This window comes from Phocoena sinus, chromosome 11 (genome assembly GCF_008692025.1).
Source record: "Phocoena sinus isolate mPhoSin1 chromosome 11, mPhoSin1.pri, whole genome shotgun sequence".
Lineage (NCBI taxonomy): Eukaryota > Metazoa > Chordata > Mammalia > Artiodactyla > Phocoenidae > Phocoena > Phocoena sinus.
Genome location: NC_045773.1, coordinates 83,892,540 through 83,911,617, shown reverse-complemented (window position 1 = coordinate 83,911,617; position 19,078 = coordinate 83,892,540). Strand labels below are relative to the sequence as shown.

The 19,078-nt window shown below is 43.8% G+C and overlaps 1 protein-coding gene, 1 long non-coding RNA gene and 2 pseudogenes across 18 annotated transcripts in view; 2 read left to right on the top strand and 2 right to left on the bottom strand.

The window, feature by feature from the left end:
- The window catches only part of LOC116761533 (cytidine monophosphate-N-acetylneuraminic acid hydroxylase), a 258,069-nt gene that overhangs the window by 21,784 nt on the left and 217,207 nt on the right, over positions 1 to 19,078 (bottom strand). For all 17 annotated transcript variants that reach the window (XR_004352045.1, XM_032647362.1, XM_032647368.1 and 14 more), the window contains 6 exons: positions 13,732 to 13,841; positions 11,270 to 11,460; positions 5,564 to 5,711; positions 5,153 to 5,234; positions 4,250 to 4,387; positions 1,708 to 1,843 (listed from right to left, as the gene is read on the bottom strand). Coding sequence is in view for 16 of the 17 variants with exons in the window: in XM_032647362.1 (XP_032503253.1) it covers positions 1,708 to 1,843; positions 4,250 to 4,387; positions 5,153 to 5,234; positions 5,564 to 5,711; positions 11,270 to 11,460; positions 13,732 to 13,841 (805 nt within the window). In the remaining variant the exon portion in view is untranslated. The remainder of the gene's footprint in view (positions 1 to 1,707; positions 1,844 to 4,249; positions 4,388 to 5,152; positions 5,235 to 5,563; positions 5,712 to 11,269; positions 11,461 to 13,731; positions 13,842 to 19,078) is intronic.
- Positions 7,163 to 9,169, top strand: LOC116761535 (annotated as a pseudogene).
- On the bottom strand, positions 13,861 to 18,798 carry LOC116761537 (annotated as a pseudogene).
- The window catches only part of LOC116761539, a 102,433-nt gene continuing 99,365 nt past the window's right edge, over positions 16,011 to 19,078 (top strand). The window contains exon 1 of the long non-coding RNA XR_004352047.1: positions 16,011 to 16,121. This is a non-coding gene — a long non-coding RNA (uncharacterized LOC116761539). The remainder of the gene's footprint in view (positions 16,122 to 19,078) is intronic.

The following is a 19,078-nucleotide window of genomic DNA, read 5'->3' as shown; positions in this document are numbered from 1 at the left end:
TGTCATTTCGCTCTAGATCAAGATTGAGTGTGAGACACACCTATTCACTGATAACTAGTATTTTCTTTAGAAAACTGAAGTGTTTGGGGGAAACTGAAGGGAAGTTTTCCAGGGCCATCAACTTTAGTAATATTGGAGTAGCTCATTCCCCTGGTTCTGTATCATTGTCACTTGACACAGACAACCCTTCCCTGGTTCACTAAGTCCTTCATTTGCTGTCTACCTCCATTAATTTCACTGTACCTACTCCATCTTCCATCCTTCATAGTTAAGTGAGCATAAACATTCTAAGTCAGGAATATTTTACTTGAAATAATCCAATAAAACAACATCAATGAATCAGACATATAAAGTAATGAAAGGAGATATCACTACCACTATTTGCAGATGATTTAAAGAGAATCAGCTGAAAACTATTCCAAACAATTAAAACAACTACTACTTAGGAAATATAATTATAGAAAAGACTGAATTTACAATAGCAACCAAAATAAAAAGTGAAAATATCTAGGAATAAACATAACCAGAAGTGTGTGAGTCTTATATAAAGAAAACTTCAACATGCCGCTGAATGACACAAAAGAAAACCTATACAAATGAAAAGACATGCCTTGTTTTTGGACTAAATAACAAAATTATATTATTTATACTAAACTAATTTATATAGTTAATGTGATTGCAATATAAATAATAAGTGTTCTCATTGTTCGGCCCTAGCAGGTCTACTCAAAATCTCAAAAGGACACTAACAATCTTGCAAATGTTTAGTTTGGCTTTAGTAATTCATAGGAAATTTTGGATCACAGGGTCCATGTTTTGAGAGAAAAGGAAAAGCACTTCCCCAGCTCAGGCACCTGACAGTAGTAAAGTCCCAAGAAGGACAATCCAATCTAAAAACAGTAGTTAAGCTGAACTAAAAAAACAATGTTTCTTAAATTTGAAGTTTCTCCTGTTTGAGAAATATTTTATTATTAAAAGTTAACTGCTAAATCTTTAATGATGACTTGGTATCAAAGTGACCAAAAAAGAACCATAAGTGTGAATATTCACATTTATGAAATCTTGTGTAATACCCAGTATTAAGATTGTCATCCATTTGACCATTAAAGTGAAAATTCAACATTTAAACATTCTCAAAGAAAACTCATTGACCTCTAAAACTACACTTGAAAAACAAGATCTAGAAGTTATATTGCTGCAAGAGAAGTCCTTTTAGATACTCAAAAATGAGAAAATAACTTGATGATGATACAGTCTCTATTCTGAGAGGTAGTGTGGTATAGAGAAAATAGCTTTAGAGCTAGGCATACCAGGATTCATTTCTCACCTCCAGTGTTTCCAGCGGGGTGACTTCAAGCAAGTCCCTTAGCCTCTGAGTTTCAGATTCCCTGACTTAAACAGGTATAATAACACCTACCTTACAGTGTCATTGGAAGACTAAATGATTAAAAGCCCCAGTTCAATTCCTAGTGTATACTGAATACATATCAGTTGCCTTCATTCTTTCCAGGATCCTTTTGGACAAAATCTATCTGAATTAACTCTAGCTGTCAAGCATGGCTCTCTGTTCCCAGGCAGCTTGTTAAATAAGCTCCAGACTCCTACTAATTACTTCTTCTCGTTTCATGTTGTATTCATAGCTAAATCATTCATCCCAGCATACATTAACTCGTGTGTAAATACGTTATGCAAAATATCCAGCCATACTTGTCTGATGGGTGAGATTCCACGAAATACCCAGCAAAAGGGCAATAAATTCGGGGTTGTAGGTCCTTCACCAGCCGAGCCTTGTAGTTCAGGAGTTTCTTCCTTTCTGTTTTAATGAATTGGGCTTTCCATTCCTCTGGAATAACAGGGTTTGGATTAGAATTTCCTCTGTTCAGAAATCACAGAAAAACAAGAGTTCTAGTAGATTAGAAGGCTTTCAGGAGATAAAAATTGACAGCTAACTAATGCAGACAGAGAGCAAAGCTCCTTGTCATTAGTGGCTTTATTTTGCAAATTTCAGTTGGTTACTAGGAAAATGTTTCCAAACCAGCCAGAGACACTGAACCCTCTCCTTGTTAATGGCAATTCATTTGGACCCTACCTGAATAAACAGGGTGGCATGTGTAGTTGTATCTTGCATGCATGCACATTTTAAGGACACTGTAATTCTTGTAATGCTTAACTCTCTACTAACATGGAAATGGCTTTGCTATTTGCATGGATTATAAAAGCAAAGCATGTTCATTACACCCAGGTGATGCACAGTGGTCAAGGGCATGGATGTCGGAGTCAGTTAAGACTTAGGATCAAAATGCAGCTCCACCACTTAAATTCTTTAAGTCTGTTTTCTCCTCTGTAAAATAGAATCATGTTGCCTACCTCACAGGTTGTTCATTTGTTCGTTTGCGCGTTCATTCATTTGCTTGATATTTATTGAGCACCTACTATGTGCCAGACGTAGTTCTAGGAACTGAGAATACAGTGGTGAACAAGATAAAGCAGGTCCCTGCTCTTAAGGAGCATTCATTCTAGTGAAAGCAAATAAGGAATAAGGAAATAAGTTCATTTCAAAGAGTGATGAGCTAGGAAGAAAGTAAAACAGGGCCATGGGATGGAGAGTGGCTGGGGTGATGAGGTGTGGGGTGGAGGGGCATATTAGGGCAGTTAGTGAAGATGACATTGGAATCATAGAACACAGACAGAGACATAGAAGTTGTCGACCACGTGGAGGTCAAAAGCAATAGCACTCCAGGCAGCGGAAACAGCACATACAAAGGTCCAGGGCACAGACGGACTTGATGTATTGGGTCTGAGGAACAAAAAGCGGGCCAGTATGGGCTGACACTTGTCAAGCAATGGGGATACAGGCAGTAAAGGAAGTTGAAATTAGGCAGGGCCCAGAGCATGTGGGGTACCATGTCAGGGAACTGCTCTTACTGTTACTGCTATGAAAATCTGATAAACACAGACAAGGATACAGAAAAAAATAAGTTATCCATAAGGTAGACACAACCACTATTAACATTTTGGTATATTCTAGACCTTTTTAAATGTATGTGCGTGCGCACGCGCGCACACACACACACACACACACACACACACTCACATAAGAACGGAGTTGTGCTAGCTACCCTTTAGTAGGTATATGTCACCTCCCCAGTCACACTGTTAACCCCGTAAAGATAGCACCTCCCCTCTATCTCTCACTGGTGACTCATTCTGGGAGGCAATGACCACAGACTTAGAGAAGAAAGGAAGGAACTGGACAGGCTTTCCTCATACTGCAAGTAGGGCATTTCTGCCACATTGCTAAACAGAGATCACTTACAGAAAATATTAATTTATTAAGTGGACATATATTGAGAACTTACAATGCTAGCAATGCTTACATACTGAGCAAAAGTAGGAACAAAATATACCATTTACACGCCCTCCCCCATCCCAACCCTAGCACCACCCTTAGACCCAGAGCAGAAGAGCTTCTGCCTTGGACCCCACATTTTTTTCAAGCTTTAAGATATAACTGATATATAATATTACATAAGTTTAAGGTATACACCAGGACGGGTTCATTACATGCATGTATGGCTAAATGATTACCACGATAAGGTTGGTTAGCCTCCATCACCTCACATATTACCATTTTGTGTGTGTGTGATGAGAACATGTAAGATCTACCCTCTTAGCAACTTTTAAGTATATAGCACGGTATTGTTAACTATAGTCATCATGCTGTACGTTACATCCCCAGAACTTACTCATCGTATAACTAGAAGTTTGTACTCTTTGACTACTATTTCCCCGGCCCCCAGAAACCCCATACTTTAGAGGGGCTTCCTTTGCCTCATTCCTCCCCTGTATGGGCATTCCACAAGTCCAAGGGGATGTGCCCACCTCGAGCTGCCCACACCCTATTCTGAACCACATACCAAGAGCATTTAAGCCTGGATTACCAGTGTCAGACTCTTCCTGTTCTGCTCTACAGTCTACATCAGGAATCAAATTGATCCAAATGATTCTTTTTCTTGACTTTTCCTGACATGCTCCCTAATCTCCTCAGTGTTTCCTTCATGCTCCATCAGCATATTCTGAGCTGGAAACTTCAGCTTGTATATCTGTGATTTGCAAGTCTGGTTTCCCAATAAGATTGTAAGCTTCTTGTGGGGAAGGATCATGTCTTAATTATTTTTGTATTGATTCGTACAGCATTTAGCAAAGTGCCATGCATGCTCCTTGGCATCACTTTGATATAAAGTATTACCAGTAAATTTTCCACCACTGAAAGTCATCGGAAAGCCTGATGCCCCTCCGGCAAAATCACTCATCATTAGATCAACCTTCATAGGCAGCCTTCCCCCATTGGGTCTGGTGCAATCCACTGTATTGAGTATTTTATGACCTGTGGAAAAATAAAGTGGCATCAATACTCAAGGTGAAATCTTGAAAACCACAGTTTGAAATCCCAGGTCAACAAACTCTTCCATGTAAGTCTGTATAATCTGACTCATTCAATTACAGAAGAGTTGCTTATGTCCAAGGAAAAGAGAGAGTAAGACTTCAAAATCTAAACTCTTCAATAGCACATTTTGAACTTTCAAGTGAATAAACTCATCCTGTCTGATTAGTGGGTTCTGGGTGAGGAGAGTTAGCTTAATTCCACTCCGGATCGTAGATAGACTACTTTCCTCGGCCGGCTATCTTCAGATGTTGAGCCCAAAGGATGCAGGGGAAAGAGTGACACAAACCTCTCAACCCCTTGGAAATTCTATTCAATGATTGTTGGTGTAAAGCCATCTTCTCACGTGAAAGGCAGAAGTGTATGGTTACGTTACATCATAGTATTTCAAGATGAAAGTAAAACACTTATTCAATAAAGGCAGTTTTGAATAAGTTACTATAGGTGAAATATAGAATATGTGTTGCCTTATGAAAAAGAATCTTTGCACCTGTCACTACATCGAGCACATTACTGCTAATTTGTTCTCTGTAAGATTATCTGAATGAGAGCCCCTTTTCCTAAGACAGGGATAGAATATATTATATTCTATGGAAAATGAAGATGGAAGAAGAAGATGAACATAGGATGAAATTTTGGATAGCTCTTATTATCCTTCTTACCAAGAATATTTTTCATTTTTCACTGTTAATGAGAATAAGAAAATACCTTTGTATTCCACGATAATGCAAGTGTCCATCTCAGGATGAACGCCATCCATCAAGATCATGAATCGAAGATTTTTGTCTACCTGGAATTTTAACAATAAAACCAACAACAGTTTATGTCAGTTTGGCTTTTAATTCAATATTTGAAGAAATTGTCATCTCTTCTGGAAAGAAATCCCTTTTATTCAGAACTGGATTTATTATCCAGGAGAATCATACCATTGATAAATGGAGAGAAAAGCCACCTTTTACTTTAGCTCAAACAGAGATTTACACAGTGCCAGGTATTTACACAGTACTATGTACAGAAAAAGTAGGCCATTGTTTCCTTAGTGTTTAAAGCGACTACCTCATCTAAAATTTACCCCAGAAAGCATAACTGAAAAGTAGGGAAAGAACACAGATATCTGACCTGCTGCCATATTCCAAATGGCACTACATTGATATTAGTCAACTGGACACCACTCCGCTTCAGATTCCAAAAGACAGGTCTTTCCGTGTTTCCGACATAAATGGGAATATCTGGTCTTCTTCCAGCAACCTTCTTCAGTGTGGGGTAACTAGGATCAGAAGAATTCAAAGGTTGAAAGGTGAAAAAATAGAATCATCTAGTATAAGAGACAGTCTGCTCCTTACACCAACATGTTGACCAAGAAGAAAGGTACTGAAATACCAGACTCTCTGCAGAGTCCAAAAGAAGAGTTTTTTCTCAAGGTTGACTGTAACAATGAGGGGAGTTTCCTAGGAGATTTCTCTTTATTGTGAGAACATACCATATACCACAGTGTATATATCAAACCAGGAGTGCAAATTCCATCTTCCACACTGATGCTGCTTTGAGCAAGGGTAGTTCTAACAGAAGTTGCAGAGTGGAAAAGTCCTGCTGAAGAGGTTTCTGGTAGGTGAAGGTCTCCATGATCTTCATTTTTTCTCATCCCTCAACTAGCAGCTCCCAATAAGAGAAAGGTCTTGGCCATTAAACAAGAAGAACCTATGAACTGCCCATCACTGGAGACGGTTTTTCAACCATCAAAGGTTGACAGTCACACTGTGGTATAAAGAATGAGTTCTTTGTCCTTTAGGAGAGTTGGTTAGCAGGTAGGCAAGACAGTAAAATCTAGTGTAGAGGAAAATGACATTCAGCATTTGTAGTAATCCCAACTCAGTACACCCACCATTAACCATCCAAGCATTTTTTTAGTACCTACATAGATTGTCAATTCTCATTTCTGAGAATTCATTACATAAAAGAATTATATACCACTGTGGGGTATGGTAAAACATGAATAATAAACAAATAAATGGCTGTTTAGATACCTATTATATATCAGTCATGGTGCTAGGCACTTTCACGTTATTTTATTTGATTCTCACCAAAAAAACCTCTAATTTTTTGTTTGCTTTTAATAAATGAGGACACATATTCAGAAATACATGACTAACAGATAGTAAATTGGTATTCAAATTCAGGTTTTCTGATCCTAAACTTAGTGCTTCTTCTATTAGAAGACAATTTGAGATTGACATGTACACACTGCTATATTTAAAATGGATAACCAACAAGGACCTACTGTACAGCACAGGGAACTCTGCTCAATATTATGTAACAACCTAAATGGGAAAAGAATTTGAAAAAGAATAGATACATGTATATGTATAACTGATTCGCTTTGCTGTACACCTGAAACTAGCACAACATTGTTAATCAACTCTACTACAACATAAAATAAAAGGTTCAAAAAAAAAAAGAAGGCAATTCCAACTTTAATGAATGTACTATCTGGTTTAAGAATCAGACTTGTGCATAGAGTATAATGTCAGGTGAAATAAGATATTTAATAGTAAGAAAAGTATAAACAAAATCAGCATATCAGCACTTATTAACTTCACTAATATTCAAGTTCCAGAACTATATTAAATAAGTAGAATCCAGGCGAAAAAAATCAGTAGGTTTTCTTCTCTAAAAACAAAGGATTCAAAAAATCAAGGATTCTTTGAACACGTCTTCAGTCTCTGGGTGAACCACCTAAATCTTCTACTTTAAAGGACTTTAGGAGTTAGGATAAGTTATTCTAAAATGGATGTTTATTGCTTTGCAATTTCTAAATTGTTAACAATTCTTACTGTCATCTATTAATAATATCATCCATTACGATACTCATATATTAACATAATAAATCACATTTCTTTGACTAAAGACTGTTTTCTAGCCCAGAACTTCTGCTGTCAGTGTCCTTGCCCTCAGCCAGCCCCCACCTCTGCAGAAGACCCTCCAACACCAGCAGGTATGTAGTCCTGACAACAAAGCATCACGAAGGCTTCAAAAACTGGCCAAGTCCTGTGTCTTGGAACTGGAACTCTAAGGATCTGGGGCCCCATCGTGATTTGGTTGGTGAGTTGGGAACAGCCATCCGAAAGAGGAACATATGCTATGGACTCTATCACCCACTCTTAGAATGGTTCCATCCTCTCTACCTATGTGATAAGAAAAATGACTTCAAAACATAGCATTTTGTCCGTGTGAAAACAATGCCAGAGCTATATAACCTTGTTAGCAGGGCCTTGAAGAAGGGCAACATGGTCTGCCGGACCCTGAAGAGGATCTGGCATCTGGCAGATTTGTATTTGAATGCTGGGTCTTGTTACTTACAAGCCTTAAACAGGTACAAACCTGACTTGATTTGGTCTGATGGAGAGTGGGAATGTCCTGATACTTATTGGAACTCTACAAATTTTCTTGCTTGCTCTACAGTGATAGGCCAGTTAAGGATGTGGTCATAGTAAATGGCCTATGAGGTCATTTACTGTTGCCATGGACGATACTACAACTGTCAAGATAAATTCAAGCCAGAGACCTTGCCAGATCACAAGTGGGAGATGTGCACCTCAACAGACAAGCTGTCCTGGGGCTATCGTCACAACATGGCAATGGGTGACATCACAAGTGAATCTCAAAACATTTCGGAACTGATTCAGACAGTAAGTTTGGGAGGCAACTATCTTCTCAACATTGGACCAACTAAAGATGGACTGATTGCTCGCATCTTCCAAGAAAGGCTTCTTGCTGTTGGGGAGTGGCTGAGCATCAATGGGGAGGCTATCTATGCCTCCAAACCATGGAGGGTACAATCTGAAAAAAACACGACCTCTGTGTGGTATACCTCAAAAGGATCAGCTGTTTATGCCATTTTCCTGCACTGGCCAGAAGATGGAATCTTAAGCCTTAAAACCCCCATAACTACTTCGACTACAGAGTGAACAAAGCTGGGAATCGAAAATGATATGAAGTGGTCCACAAATCCAGGTAAAGGTCTCCTCATGTAGCTGTCCCAGTTACCACCCTCTGCTCTTCCGACTGAGTTTGCTTGGACTGTAAAGCTGACAGGAGTGGAGTGACCACTGGAGTTCAACAAGAAAGGGACACTGCCTACACTTTGACTTTCCTTTTATAGTACCATCACTGTAATCAACTACTCTTGTCTACTCACACATCTCTTTTCCAACGCATTTTAATAAAAGGAATGGATTATGTTACGCTGATGTCTCACAGGATCAAAGATCTGAGATCCATTGCTAGCATCTCTCTCTCTGATCAGCAGAAGGGATTGAACAGTTAAGTTCATCCTAACTTTGGGAATTATCTACGATGGAAACTTCACTCCATTCTGTGTTTCATAACCTGCTTGTTTATTCAAATGACTTCAGATCAAGAATAAGCCAAGTCATCCCGTTGCCTATGGGAGGAGATGAAAAGGATTTGGCAAAATCCACCACATGCTATTTATTTAGCATCAAATGTGACCAATTACCCCCACCTACCCCCAGGAGCAAGAGATACTGGAGGGGAAGGAAAATGCTTCCTAGGCTGCTAACAGGCAGCTTTTTAGAAGTTTCCAAAGCAAACTAAGAGCTCTGAAATTCAGTCTGTTTACAGTGATACTAGGAAGAAAATGAATGTGATTCTGTCCTGCTTTCTTTAATACAATCAAATAAATAAATTTGTACATCAAATTATTTTCTACCAAAAAAAAAAAAGACTTTTCTAAAGCACATTGGCCTTTCCCCCTTGTTTTTGTAAATAAAGGAGGTTTTATTCAGTAAATCAAGGTCAGACAAGAGGACTGGGGACAAATGACTTTGGTGTTTATTAGTTGACTAGGTAAGAGTCAAAAAGTAAGGGTCTATTCTATATCAGAGAAATAAACTCAAAGGAGTGAAAACTCTAAGTTTCGGTAACTTTCAGTAATAAACTATTCACGGTACACTACACAACCAATGCACTGTGATACTACAGTAGAGGACCAGCGTTTAATGCCTGGCAACTGTGCCCACACAATTCCCTGAAATTAAAATGAAACTGGTTTTCAGGACAGTGGTTGAGAAATAACTGGGCTAAGTGACTTGAAAAGTTCTTATCTTCCCTAAAATTCAGGACTTTCTCATGGAATGTCCCTCATCAGGACCTTAGGCAATGGCATCTTGTAACAGGTACTATAAAGCAATCACCTGGTTTATGTGATACTGTTCTCTCTATACAAGCTATATGAAATTAGTACCACACAATACTGTTATTATACAATGCATGAACCCAGGCCTCTCATAATTCTGCAGTTGTATGTGTTTGATTCCAGAAGCTTGTATGGAACAAAGGTATTGTGCAGTAGACAAGTCGATTTTTAATTGTGGCACCACAATATCCCAGTGGGTGATGTTCAATTTTTAAGTGTGTTGCAGGTAATTTGTTACTAAAGCAGTTAATTACTTGTTTTTAAACCGTTTCCTTAAAAAAAGGAGAACATACTCGTGCCTTAGAGATCTCATATGCTTTCAATAGAAAAATCAAGGGTCCAGCAAACAACATATTTTCCCTCACCATGGACATTTCGATCAAAGTATGTCCTTCATGTGAACTTTGTCACATAAAGTCACAGAAAAAAATACGGTGAAGTTGCTTCATTTTAGAACACTGTGGGCACTGCCAGATGTTTACACTGGCAGCCAGCAGTCGTGACACAAGCTTCTGAATAAACATGAACAGGACCCAGAAATGACACCAGGGGATTGGGAATATGACCCTGCCTCTTCTGGTAACAGTTAATTCACAAACGTGTGTGGTTTTGTAAATCCAAGTTCCTCTTCCTCCTTTTTGATTGCTGGGGTTAAGGAAGTTCAGTTCCTATCCTTAGTATCACATGGCTCTGGTTTCAATGAAGGATGAAGTGGACTCAGGGTTCAAAAGCTGGGAGCTCAGTGTTGTTGAAGTGCTACGAATCAGGAGTTGGCAAACCACAGCGACCTGCTGCTGTAAGCTAAGAAAACCTTTTACCCTTTTAAGTGGTTGAAAAGGAAATCAGAAGGGCAATCCTATTTGCCCTATTTGACACATTAAAATTTTATGGTATTCACATGTCATCGTCCATAAATAAGGTTTATTAGAAGACAGTCAGGCTGATTCAGGACCGTTTATGGCTGCTTTGGTGCCACAACAGCAGAACTGTGTCACTGCAACACCAACCATATGGCTTGCGAAGCCGAAAATAGTTACACCCTGGCCCTTCATAGGGAACGTGTGCTGATTCCTACCGTAAATGTTGAACTAAAAAAGGGGGGCTTCCCTGGTGGCGCAGTGGTTGAGAGTCTGCCTGCCGATGCAGGGGACTGTGCCCCGGTCCGGGAAGATCCCGCATGCCGCGGAGCGGCTGGGCCCGTGAGCCATGGCCGCTGAGCCTGTGCGTCCGGAGCCTGTGCTCCGCAATGGAAGAGGCCACAGCAGTGAGAGGCCCGCGTACCGCAAAAAAAAAAAAAAAAAAGGGAGTCAACATTAATAATCCTTAAACCTAGACTTTCACCAAGTACCCTGAGGGTGGGAAGTGAGAGGGTGGAGGGTTATTAACCCCTGTCCTCCTTCCCACAATAGCTCCTTTCGCATTCCCAGTGGTATAAAGCGTGAAAGCACTTTAAAAATTATGCTCTGCAAATGTGAGCATTTATCTAAATTAGTCCTCTCATCATCAGCCCAACTGAATCTACCTCAAAATGAGCAGTGATTGCAAAAGAACCTGAAAACCAGCGATGCCTTTACTGCAGCATTTTCTTCAGAGTGCTCAGACTTCATTACCTCAGATGGTCTGAGTGCATGTGACTGATGTAAATCAGGTCCGCTTGGTACAGCCTCTCCAGCCAGTCAGATGGAGGCTCATGCAGTAACCACCATCCTCGGGCAAAAGCAGGACCGATTAACCAAGGGTCGAACACCATCCTCTTGTCCCCCAGCCTGAGGTCCATGCAGGCATGAGTCAGGTATGTTATCTGTCGGAAGACAGCGAGATTCAGATTATTACATCATCACCGGCAAAAATGAACTCGGCTGCTTAGCTGACAAGTCACGTTGGAGAACTTGGCTCCTAAGTCTGTTCAGTGAAACATGCAAGTGAGACCCAGCAGGAGCGTTTATACAGAATACAGCTCTCAGCACAGGTCACTAGTTTAGTAGAATAGAAGCGTTCATGGTGGGTTTTAGGTGTCAAACCAATTGATTTACCCAGCCCTACTCTTTAAATTAGCTCCTAAATATTTATTTACAGTCTGCACCGCAGAATAGCGTTTGTGGCCAGTCCTTCAAAGCACAGTTTACAAGGAAGGGCAATTAGAGATGTTACGGCACACACTTGGGGATTTAAATGCTGGAGTGGCTGGGAATAGGTACACGAATGAATGATTCCTGGTGGGTTTAAGGCAGGAGATAGATGGGCCCCAGGCTGAGCAGCTGGAGTTTGTCGCCTGTGGACAGATACTCCAAGACAAAGATAATAGCTGGAGCAGAGAGGAGCTGAGTCCTGCCCAGATAAGAGATAAAGAGACCACATATACCTCATTCTCGAGGTCAGGGAGAACTTCCTGACTACATCTGTGCAGAAAGGCTCCTCGGGGGGCCAGAAAGGGAGGGGCGCCACCCCACAGTAGGTGATGTCAACCTTCCCATAGGCCTCTGGACTAGAAACCATCTTGGCTAAGAGATGCACACACACACAGGGGAGGACCCTGAGTTATAACCAAATACAGACTCAGAGCCAGGCAAAGCAAGATGACTGGCCAGAGGAAACCCAGAAGAAATGCCCGATATAAGTGATTTAAACTACCACGAAGGGACAACTATCTCTCTCTGAGCCCACTCATGTGTGTTTATTCACATGTACATTCTTCCCCCTAATAAAAACTTTACTTGTTTCACTACTTTTCATCTCTTGTTGAAATTTATTTCTACAAAGCAGACAAGCCAAGGCCTTGTCACTGGCCCTCATGGTCTAGTGGTTAGCATTCAGTGCTCTCACTGCCGTGGCCTGGCTTCAATCTCTGGTCAGGGAACTGAGATTCTGCTTCAAGACGCTGCAGGCTGAGGCCACCCGAGATTGGGTTGGCATAGCCATGCAGCCTGGCTAAACAGGCTTGTAAGGCTTTCTCTTCTAAATTACCTGCTGACTCACTCAGGATGTCAGGATCCTCTGAGAATGGCTATAAACAGTGACTTAGAGACTGGCATAGACTAGAGGATTCTAAATCAATCCCTCACTTCCTTCCCCTGATCTGGCATATCCACAGGAAAAAGGAAAACACCAGGAGCAGAGATAAGGTAATAGAAACTCCAGTGTGAAAAGCCAGTAAAGAGGGTAAGGAGAGGTCAAGAAATCAGGGCTTCCCTAGTGGCGCAGTGGTTAAGAACCCTCCTGCTGATGCAGGGGACATGGGTTGGAGCCTTGGTCCGGGAAGATCCCACATGCCGCGAAGCAACTAAGCCCGTGCACCACAACTACTGAGCCTGCTCTCTAGAGCCATCGAGCCACAACTACTGAGCCCACACGCCCAGAGCCCGTGCTCCGCAACAAGAGCAGCCACCGCAATGAGAAGCCCACGCACCACAGCGAAGAGTAGCCCTCACTCTCTGCAACTAGAGAAAAACCCACGTGCAGCAACGAAGACCCAACGCAGCCAAAAATAAATAAATAAATCTATAAAAAAATAAAAAGAAATCAAATTCAGGTGATTATGCCTATTCTAATAGGTTCCCATTTGTTTCCTCAAAAAAGTAACAGCCCATTTTCTCAAATGAAAAGATTCTCAAATACTCCAGAAAATTTAATTTTTGATTGTTTACCTCTCTCAAACTATCAAAGTGTTTTCTCTGGAGCAAACTCTCTTCTAAAGGTAGGAGAATGCACAAGAAGGTTTGTAAAGTTCTCAGTGCAATGTGCAGAAATATACAACTGGCCGTTTTACCTGATAGTGATTTGGTATCAAGGGCAATTTCTGAACTTCCGCCAGTAGTTTTGCATGACTCTCCTCTGGGACCTCCGCTAAAAGATTTTTTGTTTTGTTTCTTTCTGGATGTATTTCCTTGTAATTCCTGGCAAGTTCTGGGGGTTCCTAAAAAATTTGCTCAAGAGTTCAGAATAACTATATTATATGTCCTAACCAGCCACCTCCAAGAATATTCAAGGTAATACAGGATGTAAATATATATATAAGAGGAAATCTTAGTTCTATTTTTGTTTTTAAGATTATTACAATTTAATGTTTCCTTACCTGCACTTCCCCAAAAGCCAAATCTTCAGGAGATCTGGGCTCTGAATCCCAGGGGTTAGGAGGATTCAGCTCTAGAAACAAAAGTCCATTTTCTTCATTCTTTTCCACAACTAGAACCAAATGGGAAAAAATCTGGATTAACAACAATAACAGAAATGACTTAAAAAGCATCACTGAAATGGAAATGCATGGCTCAGGTACACAGAGTACAAAAGTCAAAGGAAAATAAAAACAAAAGGCAATGCTCATTTGGGTCAAGCAACGTCTACTGAGATGAGGGCTGAAGACCATCACCCATTCATTTCTTTTTTTTTTTTAATTTAAAATTTATTGTTAATAGGGTCTGCATAAAAGGAGGGGGTGAAGGGTGGGGAACATGCAGGGGACACAGGAACACGATGACATGGCCAGGGCCACAGCTTCTGTCGCAGGGGAAGGGATGAAAAGAAAAGGCCAGGGGTGGAGCTGGGGCGGAAGAGGGAAGGGGGAGACACTGTGGCTGCATTCCCCCCACCCCCAGGAAGCACCTCTAGTCCCTGGATCCCCACATTTACCATGGCCCCCTAAGATTCCATCTCTTGCCCTACCTCTGACCCTAGTGGCTCCTTCTTTTGCTCCCCTTGACTTGTTTCCCCCTGACAGATTCTCAAGCAGGATGATGTTTAGGGCCTGACCCCAAACAACCTCACCTTATGAAGGTACAAACTGTGTCTTCCCTGCTTCGGCCCCTTCTCAAATCTCACCTTTCCCCCTCTCTGGGGCAGAATCTTTAATTTCCTTCCTTCCTCTCCTCCCTCCTCCTGGAAAAAACAAAAAGCACCAACTCCCCAGGGAGGGGCAGCAGACAGTAGGGGGACACTGGAAGGAGGAGAGCAAGGAGGACCACCGAGGGAAAGGCTCACAAATCCCTGGAAGGGCAGGGCAGGGGGTTACAGAGAGGAGAGGGGGCGAGGGCAGTGGCTGCTCCTGTCCTCTGCCACCCCTGCCCACTGTCCAGGGGGCTTCAACACGACTGAGGGACCAGGTGTGCATATGGGGTCAGGTCTGACAGGGAGAAATCAGGGGCAGGAGAAACAAATCGTTAAAACCCAGCAAATTCCCCTAAGAAAACACTTCTTCCTCCTTTCCTTCTGGAGGCTCCTTGGTTGGCAGGGCAAGTAGTGAGGAGTTGGTGGGAAGAGACAGGGGAAGAGGAGATGGTACCGAGGGACTTTCCTCCATTCTCCCCTCTCCCCCGCGCCAACTTGGAGCTCACCAGGGCTGGGAGGGAAGTGGCTGAGAGCTCACACGCACGCCCTCGGCCCCCGAGGAGCCACAGCTCTGGGAGGGGCTGCCGCCACCATTGGACAGGCCTCACTTGTACCAGGTGGGTGCAGGGGTCCCCCTCAGCTGGTGGGCTGTGGCCGGCCAGCTGGGCAGGGTCTCGCAGGGCACGCTGCACAGCTTGCACAGGATGAGGTCAGCCCGTATGCTGCCGTGGTGAAGCCTTTGTTGCGGAGCACACGGACGTGGTGAGGGCCCTGGCTACGCACCTTCATGTGGTCCGAAATATAAGCCGAGCTCAACGTCTTGCCACACACATGACCCGGCGCCTTCTCTTCGTGTCGTACTGTGCGGACCCGCAGTCAATCCTTGATCTTCGTAGCAAAAGCTGCCTCGCAGTTCTCACATCTGAAGGGCCGGTCTGTTGAGTGCACTTGTCTGACATGACTGTTGAGGTGATCCCGCCGGGGGGAAGCTCTTGCCACAGTGGGAGCAGCTGTAGGGCTTGTGCACTGCGCCGTCGTGTTAGCACACGTGGTAGCTCCTGCGGTCCTTCTGTCGGTTCTGGTGGTAGACGTCGCGGAAGGCCTCGCCGCACATCTTGCAGGCGTGGTTCTTCTGCATGCGCTTTCCACCGCACCCACGGCACCCGCGGCCACTGCAGCCGCTCGGCCGCCAGCTCCGCTCAGCTGGGGCACGTTCAGGAGGCTCAGGGGCCCATGGTGGGCATCTTCATAGCACCCGAGGGGACCCGGCTGGCTTTGGCTCCCGTGTGGATGGCGTCGTGCCTCCGGAGGCTGTAGCCGTTCTTGAACTCCTTGGCGCACAGGGCGCAGAGGTAGGGCCCCTTGCTCTACGCTGCTTCTCCAAGGCGGATGCGACTGGGGCCACAGCGACCGTCGCGGTTGGGGCAACGACGGCGGTGGCCGCAGCTACGGCGATGGTGGCAGCAGAGGCAGGGGGCGCGGCCTCGGCGGCGGGCGCCGACACCCGCAGGGGCGGCGGAGGGGACGCCGGGGGCTGCTTCAGAACTGCTGGGTCCACAGTGGAGGCGGCGGCCGGGGCCGGGGGCGCAGCAGCAACGGCGGCGGCCGCGGCGGACTCCTGAGCGGCGGCGAGAACTCGGAGTAAGTCCACCTGGAGGCGCTCGGCCGCCGGGGCCTGGAGCGTGGGTGGGGGCGCCGGCGCGGCCTGGAATGGACTCTGGGCGCAGCCCTGGGAGGCAAAGAGGCCGGGCTGGAGCTCAGCCCCGACCTGCGGGGGGTTCTGGGAGTGACCCTCAGGTGGCAGGAAGGAGTTCAAGAGGCCGCCCACCCCCCACTCCCCCGGCAGTCCAGGCCCAGTCCAGGCCCAGTCCAGGCCGCAGCACCGTACAAGGGAACACGGGGAACATGGCCTCCGCCACGGCGGGGCTCAGCTGGGGCCGGGGGCGCGGGCTGCGGCGGTTGGAGCCTGGCTGGGCGGGTGCGGGGAGCGAGGAAACAGCCTCCGCCCCAGCTGCGCAGCTCGCCCGGCGGCGCCTCGGGGAGGGCGCCCCATTCATTTCTTTCTTCATATTACACTTAAGGAACTCATGAGATCTCAGGTGTATCAGGGACACAGCCACACACCAACAGCTTCATTACCATCAAATGAATAATTGCTAGAGATGAGTTCAAGGTGCTATGGCAGTGTCTAGGAAGGAGTACCTAGTTTGGTTCTAAGAGTCAAAGCAGATTTCAAATAGGAGGTAATGCTCCAGCTAGACTTGAAAGATGAGGCATCTGGGCCCAACTAAAGAAATATGATGATGTGAAACAAACAGGATGAGACAACAGCATGTGTAAAGGCATAGAGGCATGAGAGAGCTTGATATGCACAAGGTGACTACTCATTTATGACCGAGGAAAATGCTGTTTGAGCCAGGCCAGGATAGACAGGTAGGTCAGAGAAAGTCATGAAGGACCCTAGATTCCCTGCTAAGGAGGAGTTTGGATTTTATCTTGTGGCAATGAGGGGTCAATGAAGAATTTTAAGCAATTGTAGCAGATGTGCTGGTAGCTTGCACAAAATCTATTTTCTCCTTCTTTACTATTAACATCTAATTTTTTTTTTTAAGGAGTGGTGATACACCTATCTAAAGATCATGATTTCCCAGGCCCCCTTGCAATTATGAGTGGCCATAGCTCTACGTACAGTTTATATAGTTCTGCCCAGTGAGATGTGAGCAGAAGTGTACTAGTGGGACTTCCAGGAACACGTTTATTTTCCTGACAAAGAGGAACAAACTCAACGGATCTGGACTGTTCACCCTTCATCTTCCCCCCGCCATGCTTGTGTGAAACTTGGTTGCCATGCTTGGAGGAGCAGAAGCCATCTTGAGACCCTGAGGAAAAAAGTCAGATACTAAGGATGACAGAATGGGAAGACAGAAGGAGCCTGGCTCCTTGATTAACCAACAGCTGTAATGCCCAAGACTGCCTGTTTTCCAACTTCTTGTGATGTAAGAAAACCTCAGATATGATTGGGCCACTGTTATTTGCGTTTTCTATTACAATGGCTGAAAGCAATATCTAAATGCTATAAGAAGGGAGTATTAAAATCAGAACTTAATTTTAGGAAGACCACTGTGAGACACATGGAGAAGATCAATTGGAGGGAGGCAGGACCATATTTGAGAGCCCTCCCCATTGTTTTGGGAGGCCATCAGCAAACAACTGATGGACATGCACTCAGGAGAAAGATGGCCTGTTTGGAGCCCTCACTCTCCCACTTAATAGCTTAATAGCTGGATGACCTTGGAAAACTTACTTGACTTCTCCATTCTTCAGTGTTTTTATCTATAACCCCAGCCACCTCCAAGGACAGTCATCCTAATAAGTGCCAGCAATTTTACTAACTGCTCAATGAAAGCAAATGAGGTCCTAGACCAAAGCAGTCCCTGTGGAAATGGCATCATTGCCCTGCCCTCAAAGCCAAGCATTTTCCTACTTTCTTCAAAGCATATAAAAAAAATATTTTGCCTACACTTTCCGAATGAATAATTATACTCACTTTAAGACAACTGCTAATGGAAGAAACTGAGGTAAAAATTACCCCTAAAATGAAAAATGGTGCATTTTTTTAATATTCCCTAATAGTTGAAAACGAAAACTTATATATGCTGTCAAATTTCAATTTTCAAGGTCAACTTGAGGGACTGTAATAAAGAAGAGTTGAAAACTTAAAGAATTACCTCCCCTAAAGTCTATTTTGCTCTCTCACTACCCTAGCTTCACCCTCGTGGCTACATATTCTCCCTCTCTGCCCCTGACACACTGATGACACATTTAGACGATCTCCTTGGAAAGCTCTCCTCAGTATCACAGCACTGCCCACTACCTGGCTTCATTTGGGACTCAGCTGTCATATTATCAGACAGGGCTTTCTGACCACTCCATCTCAAAGAGCACTCTCCAGCCCTCTACCCTCATTTTTTTCTTCCTAGCCCTATTGCCACTGGACATATTGTATATTGTTTGTTTATGGTCTGTCTCCGCTATAAGACTATGAGCTCTGTGAGAGCTAGCATCGTGGTTTGTTTGATGCTCTGTCAGTAGTGTGCCAAGAACGTTGCCTGACTCACAATTGGCACTTGTTAAATATCTGTTGAGTTAATTGATTAATTAATCGTCATCATTCCATGTCTCCCAAGACTCTCTTGGGGTGCACAGCCCCCTCTCCCAACCCAGGCACTGCTCCTGCCCAGACTGGGCACCTCAAGTTGGGAAATTTAGATATAAGATTATCTCAACAAAAGCCCCAAATAAAGTATATTACTTTTTCATTTTTAAAAGAGCACTTTAAAAGCTAGAAACATGATCGCACCAGATAGCTTCAGCTGGTCCCTACAAACCCCTTCTTCTCTACCTGTCTGCACCCTTGTCCACCTACTGCCTCCTTCAGGAGGTTGACTTAGCTGGACCACATCAAAGGGCTCCCACACTCTCCTCCTTTTAGGTGAGTTTGGCTATTGGGAAGCTTCAGGGTGAGATGGTAAGAGAACTCAGTGAGGTTGGGTCACTTATACCTCTGGCTCTTTCCCTGTAAGGTCACCTTGAACTAG